The 14,025-nt window shown below is 38.1% G+C and overlaps 1 protein-coding gene across 2 annotated transcripts in view; it reads left to right on the forward strand.

Moving 5' to 3' along the window:
* The window catches only part of RB1 (RB transcriptional corepressor 1), an 80,049-nt gene that overhangs the window by 15,164 nt on the left and 50,860 nt on the right, over positions 1-14,025 (forward strand). For both annotated transcript variants that reach the window (XM_031615833.2, XM_031615832.2), the window contains exons 6-12: positions 321-388; positions 1,672-1,782; positions 3,809-3,957; positions 5,093-5,170; positions 7,584-7,693; positions 9,026-9,103; positions 13,932-14,019. In XM_031615833.2, the coding sequence (XP_031471693.1) occupies positions 321-388; positions 1,672-1,782; positions 3,809-3,957; positions 5,093-5,170; positions 7,584-7,693; positions 9,026-9,103; positions 13,932-14,019 (682 nt within the window). The remainder of the gene's footprint in view (positions 1-320; positions 389-1,671; positions 1,783-3,808; positions 3,958-5,092; positions 5,171-7,583; positions 7,694-9,025; positions 9,104-13,931; positions 14,020-14,025) is intronic.

Genomic DNA, 14,025 nt, shown 5'->3' on the forward strand with positions numbered 1-14,025 from the left:
GCTTGAAAATAGGGCATTAGTCAAGGGCACGAGAGAAAAACTGCTGCTAACACTTAAGTGAATAATCCACATTGACTTTCTTTTCCAAGGATGATGCAGATGTTGCCTGATTCTTGAATGGCTTTACAGAGGACTTAATATTTTTTTTTATGTGTAGTCTTAATTATGTAGGGAATGGAATGAAATAAGTAATAAGTGTAGCTATATGGGGAATATTGCATGCTGTTTAAATTGCTCCACAGACTGAAGCATGTTTGTAGAAAATTATAGCTTTGTTTTACAGAGCTCTTAATGTGGAATCTTTCTGTGCCAACTTACAGGATTTCTGCTGAACTCAGTTCTGTATTAGTCTTAAAAAATTACTGGATTACTTTTTTGCTGGCAAAAGGTGAGTTTTGATTAAAAACCATTTATTTAAATGAGTATTGTTGAACTGAGTTTGTTGTACGTGTACAGTGTGGGAAATAGCATCATTTGTACAAATAGCCATTGTATAGGTCCAGCATTTTCTGACTGCATGGCTTTCCTAATTACTCAGCCATATTTTTTTCTATGCAGTTTAGCTATTCTTTTAGCTGGTACTGTTGCCATTGTATAAATATCTTCTATAAATATTTCAATGAGTTTTTTACTTGGAACACTGCTGTTCTGCACTTGAGATATGCTTTATAGTTTGCCCATATTAGTATATGGCTGACTACCTGAAAAGACTGGCAGATTTTTTTAAACTAAGTCTCAGAAATTAAGTTCTTCAAATACTGTGATTCTTCCTTGAAGAGGTTGAAGTCTCAGTTAAAGCTGAGTGATGAAACTTGGCTTTGGTAATACAGGAAGTCCTTTCTTGTCCTGCTCCTGTGATAAGGAGTGCATCGTGTCTTAACTGCTTCCTGCTCCAGGTCTGTTTTTCTCAGCTGATCCTAAGCCAAATTCAATAGCAGAAATGGTGGATCTTTTTAACTGGACTACTCCAAGCATAGGCATGATCCAGAAGCCAAAAAGTTTTTCTACCCTGTCATTTCACTGAGAATCATAAGACAGACTGAAATGGACTAGCAAGTATAATTTAAGTCCCTGGAGAGCCTGGGTGATGCTTGTTGATTCAGATTAGAACACAAGTAGTGGTCTGTAGCTGTTCTGAATTACTCTTGGCTTTTCAAACTTTTTATGGAGATGCAAGAAGTCTTGAAATGGCTCTGTAGATCTTCTCTGGCACATGAGTTGTACACTGGGAACAGCTGGAATAATGTACTTCTTAAAGATATTAGCATGAAGAATACTTTATAACTTACAAAACTCCGTACACAATGGAAGGACTGAAAGTGCAGTCAGTGTGTTTTGAATTTCTCTTTAGCATATACTAGGAGCTTATTTATGTGAAAGCTGCTATAAGTATTCAAAAAAGCAAAGTTTTAAGGTCATAAAAAATGAGGAATTGCACAGAAATGAGATGTGTAGATAGAGGTCTACGCAGCTACTCCACTGTAGTAAAATGAAAAATGAATCAGGAAGGACTACTGAGAGCTTTGAAGAACACTGACATCTTGCAGGGTGTTTTTATTACTAATCATAGTGTATTTTATTAAATAAACTTGCAAATCTTAATTTTTCAGATGCTGTCTTTAAAGTTGATAAAGTTGAATATCTCATCTTCAACTTCTTAAATGTTTGCAGGTAAAGTGTTGCAAATGGAAGATGACCTAGTGATTTCTTTCCAGTTGTTGCTGTGCGTCTTAGATTATTTTATCAAATTGTCACCTCCTGCTATGCTCAAGGAACCATACAGTAAGGTTTTCAGTTTTTTGTTTATTAAATTAAAGTAGAAAATAAATGGGTTAAATTTCCATTGCTAACACTTGCAGTTAATATAAAACTGCCAAGATATATTAAAATTGATTCTTTTTTAATATTTTAATTCAATTTAGATGATAATGGAATTGAATTAAGTTATTTTAAGGTGGCAATGTATGTAACATATTTCAATTCAGCTGTCTGTTTGCTATGTCTTCTTTCCATTTGAGTTGTTCAGAAGCTGGTGAGAAGAGTAGTCTTGCTTAGTAAAATAATTTAGGTTCTGGGCAGACTATGATGGTTGAGTACTATTAGAAAGTTTGCTTTGAATTATGAAAGGAGAAGATGGTGCTGTGATTTTTACTTCACTGATTCATAGCAATATGATGACAGCTGAAGTGTGCAAGGTACTGGGTTATACAGATGTTAAAGAAATACGTGATGGATTAGAAAAAATGAGTTGTAGCTCAAAATGGTAGATGTTTTTTTAATGCATTCACGTTCTACTAGAACGTTTCTTCCTCATTTTATGCAAAAATGTAATGGATCTTACCTATAGAACTCCCACTCAACAAAAAAAAAAAGTTGTACATCCAATTTTTGTACATAAAGCATGGGAAATCTCAATCAAAAGTCAGACAAAGTAAGCATTTACTTTTCACTTGGAGCGACAGAAATCCATTTTTGCTTTTTGTTGAATAACTTCTTTCACAAGCTGTGGATTTGATATTCTAAAGTATTTGCAGCCCTAGTAAGTAGAAAACAATTTTTGATATTACACAGGTTTACCTGGTGTTGGATTTGAATGAGTTATTGGAATTTATAGCCTGAATCTTCTTGCTCTTCTGTGGTTTTACATCTAAATATCCATAGGAAAAATGTGAAGACTAGCACCTCATTATTTAAAAAACAGGCGGTGTGTATTGTATCCCTGTCAAGTGTCATATTGTAAAGTGTTAAAATTTCTCACTTGTGCTGTGTAATAGGCACAGGTATTGTTCAAACTGTCACAAAGTGCTTCATTTCTTTAGCAAGTAACACCATTATTCAAGAGGCTTCACATTATGCTAAACAGTGTCAAGCTTTGTGATATTAAGAGTGTGGGGATTAAGATGCAACCACCAGAGCAGTGTCACTTGTCAGAATTTCTTGTGGAACAGTTATCAAATGCAAATGTAGTTACAATTGAGAATAGCTCACTTGTAAAGAGTATAAATTTTAAAGCATGCAATTGTATTAACATATGTTAATATAATTTGGATATTTCAAGCTGATGATATTGAGGCCATTTGCACTGGAACAGGTTGCCCAAGGAGGTTGTGGATGCCCCATCCCTGGAGGCATTCAAGGCCAGGCTGGATGTGGCTCTGGGCAGCCTGGTCTGGTGGTTGGTGACCCTGCACATAGCAGGGGGGTTGAAACTACATGATCATTGTGGTCCTTTTCAATCCAGGCCATTCTATGATTCTATGAAAATGCAACATTTTTACCTCACTTAAGTAAGGGTTTTTGCTATCTTCAAGGTGAAGTTTGTTTTTTGTACTTGTTTGGCTGGGGTATTTGGAGAAGGGAAGAACTCCCTCATGTTCCCACCAGCACTTGAGTTCTGCTTGACTTCATTAACCTTTAGAAGCATTAAGTCACTCTTTCAGCTCGTTGTTCCCCACTTTTGTAAAAACACAAGAAATAGTTACCTATCTCTGAATGCACAAGGCTTTCCAAGCTTTGCAGAACAGCTGCTTATTCAAAGCTGCTTACAAAAAGTGCTATGAAATGGCACTGAATACTTTTAAAAACAAAATGTCCAAATACTGATACAGGAGTTGAAAACCTGGTTTGTCTTTTTATTTTTTGTAGAAATGTTTGTAATGGAGGTTGCTTACCCAGCTGAAGAGATGAAAAGGGAAAAATTTAAGACTGCCTGAGAAGTCATAAATATTTAAATCTTCAATGTTACCTTAGTTTTTATTTTTTCATTAAGATGACTGTAAACTTGTAATGATTCTGCTTGTCTTTCCAGAGTCTGCTGTGACTGCACTGACTGTTAATGGTTCAACTCGAACCCCACGAAGAGGTCAGAACAGGAATGCACGTGCTTCAAAGCAAACTGATACAGATACAAAAGTTATTGAAATCCTTTGTAAAGAGCATGATTGTAATTTAGATGAGGTAATGCCTATGTTTTAATATATGTTGGATCTTGCTGCTAAACCCCCGCTGGGATATGTGCTTACTTAAGTATTTTGGTTTTAAAAGACTGCTTGTGTTTACTAATTATTCTCTCACGTTCAGTAATGAAGGTATTGTGCCATTCTACAGTTCTCTAGTGGGTAGGTTAAAAAAATTAAGTCCTTTGGTAGGGTATGGGTGATGGGTTTCCCTGCTAAGGTTAACTGTGAAAAATGTTGTATGAAGTTTCATACTGATCCAACATCTAGTATGTGGATGCAGGCCTGCTCTGATGGGGGGTAAACAGCTGCATCTCACAATAAGAAAATGACTGCAGATAATGCACTACTTCCACATGGGATCTTGAAGGCCTCATTCTCCTTATTCTCTGCTGAAAAATCTATTTCTCTGTGAAAATGACTTACTTCTGAATATCTGAGCAGATGAGTAGAAGAAAGAGGCTGGAAAGAGTAATTCTTTCCCACTTTAGTTCCAGCAGTGGATTATGTGCTAAATGCTTACATTTGGAGTGGGTCCAGAAAAGGGCCACAAAGATGATTAGAGAGGGCTGGAGCACCTCCATTATGAGGACAGATTGAGAGCTGGGGCTTTTCAACCTAGAGCAGAGAAGGCTCCAGGGGGACCTTTATAATGGCTTTCCAGTACCTGAAAGGGGGCCTACAGGAAAGGTGGGGAGGGACTTTTTATAACAGCATGTAGTGACAGGACAAGGGGAAATGGCATTAAACTGAAAGAGGGTAGATTTAGACTACCCTCTCTAAATAGGAAGAAATTCTTTACTGTGAGGGTAGTGAGACACTGGAACAGGTTGCCCAGAGAGGCTGCTTCCTCCCTGGAAGCATTCAAGGCCAGACTGGATGGGGCTTTGAACAACCTGGTCTAGTGGGAGGTGTCCCTTCTTATAGGGTTGGAACTAGATGATCTTAAAGGTCCCTTCCAACCCAAACCATTCTATGATTTAACTAAGTTTGGGATACATAGGCAATTTCATTTTTATTTTACTGAAAACAAAACAGTGTCTCAGTTTCATGATTTTTGAAACTAAGAAACTATGAAAGCAGGATACGCATGGTTGTCTATACAGTGCTAATGTTATTCTTTTTCTTATTTTTAGGTAAAAAACGTGTATTTCACAAGCTTTATTCCTTTCTTGAATTCTCTTGGTGTTGTAGCCTCAAATGGATTACCAGAGGTAATTGGAGTAATTTAAGATAGTTTAACAACAGTGTTTGACTTCATGCCAGCTTGCTTAAGATTCGCTTTACACGTTAAATAAAGTTCTAATAGGCTCTTCTGAAATCATTTGGCAAAAATGCATTGTTTTTCAAGAACGTAACTTAACAGGGGTTCCAGGATTCATGGATTACTTGTAATGTTTACACTTGAATCTACTAAGTGAATTTCCTGATATCGAGCTAGTGGTTTTGCTTAAAGCAAAGCGTGACATAAAAATTTGACTATCCATGCTCTTGGTGAGGCCATTAATCTAAATTAGAAACATTACAGTGTCAGATCTCTAAAGTCAGTCTACAGATGCTTTTAACCTACCTCCGTGCAATTGTATGCAAGAGTAAGCTTTAGTAGATAACCTCTTGTAAAGTAATTACATGCATTATTCTTTAAGGAGGAGGCTTAGCTGTGCCTCACGTTGCTGTGGGAATGTGAGAATAGGCAACTGTGACAGTAGGTATGCCAGGTGCATTTTTAATCAGTTTCACAGTATCTTGAGTAGAAAACAAAATACAAGACCTACTAAATATCTTAATCTTTTTCAATATGAATTTTAGGGTCAGTGCAATATCATATCAACATATCAGCATCTAGATCAGCAGTCAGATGAGCCAGATTCGTGGGTAGGCATAGTTTGGAAGCCCTGTGTGAACTACCAGGCAAGGATCATTATGAAGCTTATTAGCCAATCAATGCTGCACAGTTTAGCATAGTATCAAAACAGTAGTCTAAGACTGCTGATAGAAGATTCTACAAAATGATATTTGAAAAGATGTCCTGTATCACAAATCTTTCTGCTGCAACCTAAGTGTCTGATGGATGTTGTAAAACCAAAGCAGGAAGATGTAGGTATATTTCACAGAGGCAGTCAGTCCCTGTCAGTCATAGCTGAGTTATTACAACTTTTTATTATTATTAGCTGAGTTGGTACAACTGCTAATAATATGAGATGTTTTTCATTAAAAACAAACAAACCCCCTCCCCCCCAAACAAACAAAAACAACAAAAATCCACTGAGGTTCTAATAAAGTTTAATGTTGTTTCCAAAACAAAAAAAGCTTTTGGCACTTGCTGTTAGTATTTCAGTTGTCTTCACTGCATGCTTGATAGTCAAGCTTTATGAACGAATGAATTAATTGAAAATTTGTATTCGTGACTGAAGATTTCTTCCCAGTTAGCACAATGCCACAGTTTGGTATAGGAGCAGTTGTTTTTTGCAGTGAAAGAATCTGAAGTATATAAAAGTTAATAGAATACTGAATTACTCAAGACAAAAAGAACACGCAAGCCATTAGGAAGGTAATGAAAAGATAATGAACTTTTCCTAATGAAAAAATTAGAGGTGATGAGAATCTAAAGAAATCTAATATCAGACTTCTAATATGAAATCAATTTGGTGCAAATCTGCTTGGCAAGGATAAAAGGAAGAGATGAGGAGCAAAGCTGTGGAGGAGGTGCCTGAAGCTTGAGACTGCTGCATGACTCATTTTGTTCCTTATGCACTGTTGCCTGTCTTTGTAGCTGAAACGTGACAAAGTGTAGCATCATGTAGTGTGTTTAAGGGTTTAGGGTACAGATAATGGAGATGACTGATTGCTCCTGAAGGAGCACAACAGCAGACTTGAAGTGGAGTGTGCTATCAGGCCCCAGTTAAAAATTCTTTACTTTCATTTAGTGTTAGTCACTGAAAAAATAACCTCACAAACTTTTCTTGCAAAATGAAGTCATACGAATGTGAGATCTGATTGGCTAGGATACTTTAAAAAAAACATAATTTTAAAAAAGAAGGATGTGGGATGTGAAATAATGTTTTGGTTTTATATAACTAGGTATGTCACTTAAGAACAACATCAGTACAAATATTAACATGTAACGAGAAAACTCTTCTTACACTTAAAACAAGATGATTTGATCTTGGATCTCTGCTTTTGTCTCCAGCAGCAATGGGGGCCTAGTGGATTGTCTAGCAGCTGTTCAAAGGACACTCATTTTACATTTCTTGTCCTTGGAGACACTTTTTTTCTGGAAGGAAAAACTTAAAAGCTTGGAAACATCAGTTTGATTTGCAGGTCTACATCTTCTACTCCAGATATTTTTAGCTTGTTTACAGTATGAAGAGCTATATATCTTCAGATATGTCTTATGATCTTGGATTGCTTTCTCTTATAAAAGACTATCTTTGTGCATGGGAACAATGATTTTTCCTCTGGGTGCACTTCAGCTGTTTATATAAAAAGTGACTTTGTGGGTTCCAAGGTTACTCTGATTTTCAGCATTGTATTCAGTTGTATTAATGAGGCAGTAGTAGATTATATTATTCAGTAAATTGTCAGTAAATTTGTTCCTATTAAATGTTTTTTGAAATATTTTTCAAGGTTGACGTTCTCTCAAAACAATACGATGAGCTTTATCTCAAAAACAAAGATATAGATGCAAGATTATTTCTGGATCGTGATGAAACTCTACAGCCTGATGTTATAGCATGGTAATATTTTCACCTACTGCTTTTGTATTTTAGTAGAAGGTGTGGATTCATGGGTATTTTTTTTCCTTCTGCGCTCTAAGTGATCTTTGTATCCTGTTGATATTTTATGTTTGTAGTTCAGCTAAGATATTTTTGACATCACTATCCTTGCTTTACATTACAGCTTAAATAATCAGAAAGCAAGTGATATGAAAATTGTACTTCAGTTCTTACTCTTGTGCAAGCCTCTGTAGTCCAGTGGCAGCTGAGGAATCACAAAGAGAAGGAGGCTACATGCTAGTTGTTATGTCCAAGAATGTGTTATGGCTCTGGGGCCAGCTGGGTCCTTGCTGTCAAACTCTTTCCTAAAACTGGTCAGTGATGCATGTAAGCTGCCTGCTGGGAATGCTCCTGAGTCCACTCTGACTTCTGACTTTGTACCCAGAAATTGTTTGGGAATAGTAGCTTTCATTGAACAAAAGTCTGCCACTGACAGTTTAACAGAATAAACAATTGAGTGCCAATGCCTGGACACGTTCCCTGGTGCTGCTGAGTGATACAGATGTATCTGAATTTTCTTAGTCATACTGTAAAATATCAGTGGTTACTGATAACGTAACATTTCCATAACTTCATGTGATGTTTGCTTATGGTGTAAGAGTGTGACTTTATCTATGCTAGAAAAACATTAATTTAGAACTGGATAAAAATGAAGCTGTATGTAATATAGAACTACAAAATGGCTGAGGATTTTAGGGCCATCTAGGTCCACCTGCTCCAGCAGGGACAGCCAGGGCAGGTGCCCAGGGCCATGTCCAGACAGCTCTGGAAGATATCTAAGACCCCACAGCCTCTGGCAGACTGTGCTAATGCTGTGTCACCTACGCAGCACAGAAGTGCTCCTGGTGTTCAAAGGGAACCTCCTGTGCTCCTATTCATGCCCATGGCCTCTGGTTTTGGCACTGGGTACCACTGACAGAGCCTGGCTTTGGCCTCTTGGCACCCTCCTTCAAGGATATATGGGCATTAAGATTTCCCTGAGTCTCCTCCAGGATGAGTACTCCCAGGTCCCTCAGCCTTTCCTCATAGGAGGAAAGGTCCTGTATTAGCTGTACATTTAAATTAAATTGTTACAAATAGAATTCTAGAAAAGAATGAAGTTTGAAGGAAACTCTGGAGGTCATCTAGTCCAACATCCTATTCAAAGGAGATCTCCTCAGCCATATAACTTACATTATTCTAGATCTTCAAAAATGTTTCAGAGCCTTTTTTTGTGTTGATCAATAAGCTTTTTGCAGAAGACATTCTTGTGTTACTTTTAATACTTCATGAGCTTATTTTCCATTTCCATAGCTCACAGTTGGAAAGAACACCAGGAAAAAATAATCCAGATGAGGAGGTTAATCATGTACTTCCACAGACTCCTGTTCGGTATGAATTTTTCACTTGAGCTGTGTTGTGTTTTTATCCTAACTTGAAATACCCTGAGTGTAGGTGTTTTTTGTTTGTTTGTGTAAGACAGAACCTAGTTCTGCTTACTAATGAGTAGTGAGCATGTACTTAGGGATTGCTAGAGTCTTCAGTTCCTGGTTAAATTGTTGGAAAACAGTTTTTTACTGAACTGTAGCCTGTGGTATGTGTAAAATACTTCACTATATTTGTTAATGTGAGAATGCAAGTTTATACTTTCAAGCTAGTACTTCTATAAGCAATATTCTCATCTTTCTTTTCCATCTTCATTTTAGCTCTAGAACTTTTTGGCTTTGTTTTCCTATACAAAACTGTATGTGCATGTGCATTTTTTCTCCCATGGTCTTTTCTTTCTATTTGGGAAGATGAACATTTCTGAGTACTGACATATTCTGGTCTATTGGGGAAAATGAACAGATATGGGAGAAACCGTGGTATTGACTGCAGTCCAGTACAGAAGAACTGCAAGAATCACAGAATTGCAGGGGCTGGATGGGACCTCAAGAGATCGAGTCCAACTGCCCTGCTAAAGCAGGTTCCCTACAATAGGTGACATAGGTAGGCATCCAGGTGGGTCTTGAATGTCTCCATAGAAAGAGACTCCACAACCTCTCTGGGCAGCCTGTTCCAGTGCTCCATCACCCTTACCATAAACAAGTTCTGCATGTTAGCGTGGAACTTCATATGTACAAGTTTTAAGCCATTGTTCCTCATCCTATCACTACACACTTCTAAGAAGAGCCTGGCCTCATCCACTTGCCTCCCACCTCCCTTTAGGTATTTATAAACATAAATCACGTCTCCCCTCGGTCTTCTTTTCCTCAGGTTGAACAGATCCAGGTTACTCAGCCTTCCCTCACGTGGGAGATGCTCCAGGCCCTTTATCATCTTTGTGGCCCTCTGCTGGACTCCTTCTAGGAGATTCCTGTCTTTTTTGAAGTGGGGAGCCCAGAGCTGGACACGGTATTCTAAAAGTGGCTTCATTCATCAGGGCAGAATAGAGAGGGAGGATCACTTCTAAGCTTGAATTCAGTTACCAAAGAGGAGGAGATTTGCATGTACCATTTTTCCCTTGTGCCAAGCCACTTGTTGGCAAGTTAGTATGATGCTGCCCAGTAGTGCTTAGAAATTCCTGGTGCTCAAGAACTAATCAGCTGCACCATTGCAACATTGTGTGCTGTGTGGATGAACAAGAAAATGTTTGAACAAGCAGTTCTTCTAGAGGTGTCAGCTGTAGTAAAATGTGACAGTGAAGTTCTTTTTCCATGCTTGCCATATAAATGCCTTTCACTCTAGCATTTTGTAGAGATGAAAGTTGTAAGTAAACATAGTATTTTAATTTCTCTCATTCTCAAATTACCTAAAATACTTTTGGTTTGTTTTTAAAGAAAACAATAAACTTTTAGTGTAAATGTGCTTTTGAAAGAACTGGCCCCCTACGTTTATGCAAAATCCGCTAAATATTATCTGAATTGAATTGTTTAACAAGAAGGTCATTGACAAAAAAGGCTATTTTTCACAAATAGCTTCTTACTAATGTTTTTGGTTATACTTGCTTAAAGAAAAACCGCTATTAACCAAACATCTTTCATGGTGTTAAATTCTTAACGTGGAAATCTTTGTTAAAGTCCAGAAGTAGCAAATTTCCACAGTCAGAATTTGAAATGTGCTGAACAAACTCTGATCATAGAATCACCTGAGTAGGAAGGGACCTACAAGGATCACTGAGTCCAACCCCTGACTTCACTCAACAATCAGACCTTATGTCTGACAGTGCTGTCCAAATGCTCCATGATCTCCAGCAGCTCCTTGTCCACTGCCAGGGCAGGCTGTTCCATGCCCACCACCCTCTGGTGCAGATCCTGGTCTCAACCCCCAGCTGCCCTCCCCTGACACAGCTCCATGCCGTTCCCTCGGGCCCTGTCGCTGTCACACAGAGCAGAGCTCAGCACTGCCCTCCGCTCCCTGTGAGGAGCTGCAGCCACCATCGGGCCTCCCCTCAGCACCTCTGCTCTGGGCTGAGCACACCATCTTTGTAGCACTCCTTTAGATGCTTTCCAATAGTTTTATGTTCTTTCTGTACTGCGGTGCCCAGAGCTGCATATGGTACTCAAGGTGAGGCTGACATACACAGAGGAGTCTGGATAAAGAGAATGTGAATTCCAAAAATGCTGCTACTTAAGACAGTTGCAGTGGAGGCTTGTTAATCAGCAGTGACTGTGGCTGTAGCAACCTGTTTTTCATAAAGCATGGTGCTGTCACTAGATGGCAGTAAACCTTTGATCACCAGTACAGAATAGGAAGTCTATGAATCATAGAATGGACTGGATTGAAAAAGAACCACAAAGATCATCTCATTTCAACCCCCTGCTATGTGCAGGGTTGCTAGCCACCAGACCAGGCTGCCCAGAGCCACATCCAGCCTGGCCTTGAACGCCTCCAGGGATGGGGCATCCACAACCTCCTTGGGCAACCTGTTCCAGTGTGTCACCACACTCTGTGTGAAAAACTTCCTCCTGATATCTAACCTAAACTTCTCTCGTCTTGGTTTAAAACCATTCCCCCTTGTCCTATCACAATCCACCCTCATAAACAGTTGTAAATACCGTCCTGTTTATATGCTTCCTTCAAGCACTGGGAGGCCACAATGAGGTCTCCTCAGAGCCTTCTCTTCTCCAAGCTAAACAAGTCCAGTTCCCTCAACCTTTCCTGATAGGAGAGGTGCTGCAGCCCACTGATCATCTTAGTGGCCCTCCTGTGGACTTGCTCCAAGAGCTCCATGTCCTTCCTGTACTGGGGGCCCCAGGCCTATGGTTAACTTGACTTGCATTAAGTAGATTGATCTCATTAAAGTTACAATGAAAGAGCCATATTTATTACTTTGTCTTCTCATAACATCCTTTTTCTGGAACTAGACATCTAGGACCTGCTTTTAAGCCTCCTGAATTTTGTGAGATCATTTTCTTCAGTGGATTTGTGTCTGGTCTTTTATGTAAAAATTCAGTAGAGCAAATCACAGAATTGCAGGGGTTGGAATGGACCTCTAGAGTTCATAGGGTCCCACCCCCTGCGACGGCAGGTTCCCTACAGGAGGTAACATGGGAAGGCAAGCAGATGGGTCTTGAATATCTTCAGGGAAGGAGACTCTGCAACTCTGAGGGCAGTGTGTTCCATTGCTGCATCACTCTGACAGTAAAGTTCTTCCTTGTATTAGCACGAAACCAATGGGTGTAAGTACTGGTTCAATGCATCAGGAGGATGGATTGCATGATTTCATTCTAATTTTTTTAATCATCCTTATACTTTTCCTTGTCACTTCTAGAGTTTTGATAGAAGTGTTTTTAGACTCTGTGTTTCAGCAATAGGTTAAAGAGTAATGCATCTTTGAGCTACTATAGTTAGAATAACTGAATGTTTTTTGTTTGTTTACTGAAATTGGCTCACATCAGTCAAAAAATGAGGCTAAACAGTGCTGAAATTTAAAACAATAAATTAATCAGAAAGTAACAAAGCCATTGAAAGAATCAAACAGTTTTTTTAGAGGAAGAAAAATCATTATTATAATCTTTCAAAAAGAAGATAAACTTAATGATACTGCTTAATACAGAAGTTGAATTCATGTTTTGTGATAATGGATACATGATTGGTTCTTTTTACTTGTGTAACTAACAAAGACAGAACAATCTATTATGTCCCCAAAACTTGGAAATATGGACTGTTTGAGGACTGCTCAAGCACATATCTTAGTGTCCCGTATGTCAAAACCTTTGTTGTTCTTATTTTCCCCACATATCTGTATTTCAGTCATCTGAATAATGTGGACTGTTTGAGAAGAGACTTGCTTTCTTATCTTAGAATAACGATCCTTCAGAAAGTTATGGAAAGTGTTTGTCATCAGGATTTCAGTTTTAGAGAAGAGTGAAAAATACCTCCTTCAGAGAGATGCGTTCACCCTAGCAAGAAACTTAATATGGAATAAACAAAGATCTTATGCATTTGTCCTAAGTATATTTTTATTTTTTAAACTATAGCTTCTCTGAAATATTGTTGTTACTTTTGTTACTTGGCTTAGCTTTACAAAGTTAGCTTCTGGTCTAAACTTCTAGTTAATCCATTGGATATAAATCAGCGGATATTGCTTATATTTTTGAATCTGGTTTTAGCAAGAAAGCTGTAGTAAAAAATGAAAATAATACATGGAGGTGTCGTTCAATACTTCAATGCATCCTATTTCATAAAATGTAATATGTATTTTTGATCTACTCTTCATTTAGGCTGTAAAGAAATTGTTCTACTTCGTAAGGAGATACTTTCATTTCTCAGGAACACTGAAAAGCTGATTTAATGTACATATCCTTTTCCCCATCCATAATGCTTTACAAGTTAGGAAGGTTTTCTATTTGTGATCTTTCTACCTTCTGCATCTGCAGGTAGATCAGAATTAGTATTACAGCAAATTACTGCCTTCCTATTGGAAGCAAAAAGGACTGTTAACGATTTTGTTTGGTTTTGTTTTTACATGACTTTTGATTCAGATCTGTGGAGGGAGAAGACTGCTAATATTCTCATTCCATATCCAGTGGGAACATCTGCAGCTCTACTTCTCAAAGTTGTGTTTGTTTGTTTAAATGAAGCAACATTGCTTTAAAAAGACTGTTGTCTCATGAATAGATAGCAAGTGCTATCTAACACTTCTTTCTTACTGTACTTATGAACTTAAGACTTGAAACAAAAGTCATCTTCATTCACCAATCTTTTGTATTATTGATGGATTTTTTTTTTTTTTCAGAGCTGCAATGAATACTATCCAGCAACTGATGATGATTTTGAACTCGGCAACTGATAAACCATCAGATACTCTCATTGCATATTTCAATGTAAGT

The sequence above is a fragment of the Phasianus colchicus genome, chromosome 1 (assembly GCF_987193195.1).
Source record: "Phasianus colchicus chromosome 1, bPhaCol1.hap1.1, whole genome shotgun sequence".
NCBI classification, from domain to species: domain Eukaryota; kingdom Metazoa; phylum Chordata; class Aves; order Galliformes; family Phasianidae; genus Phasianus; species Phasianus colchicus.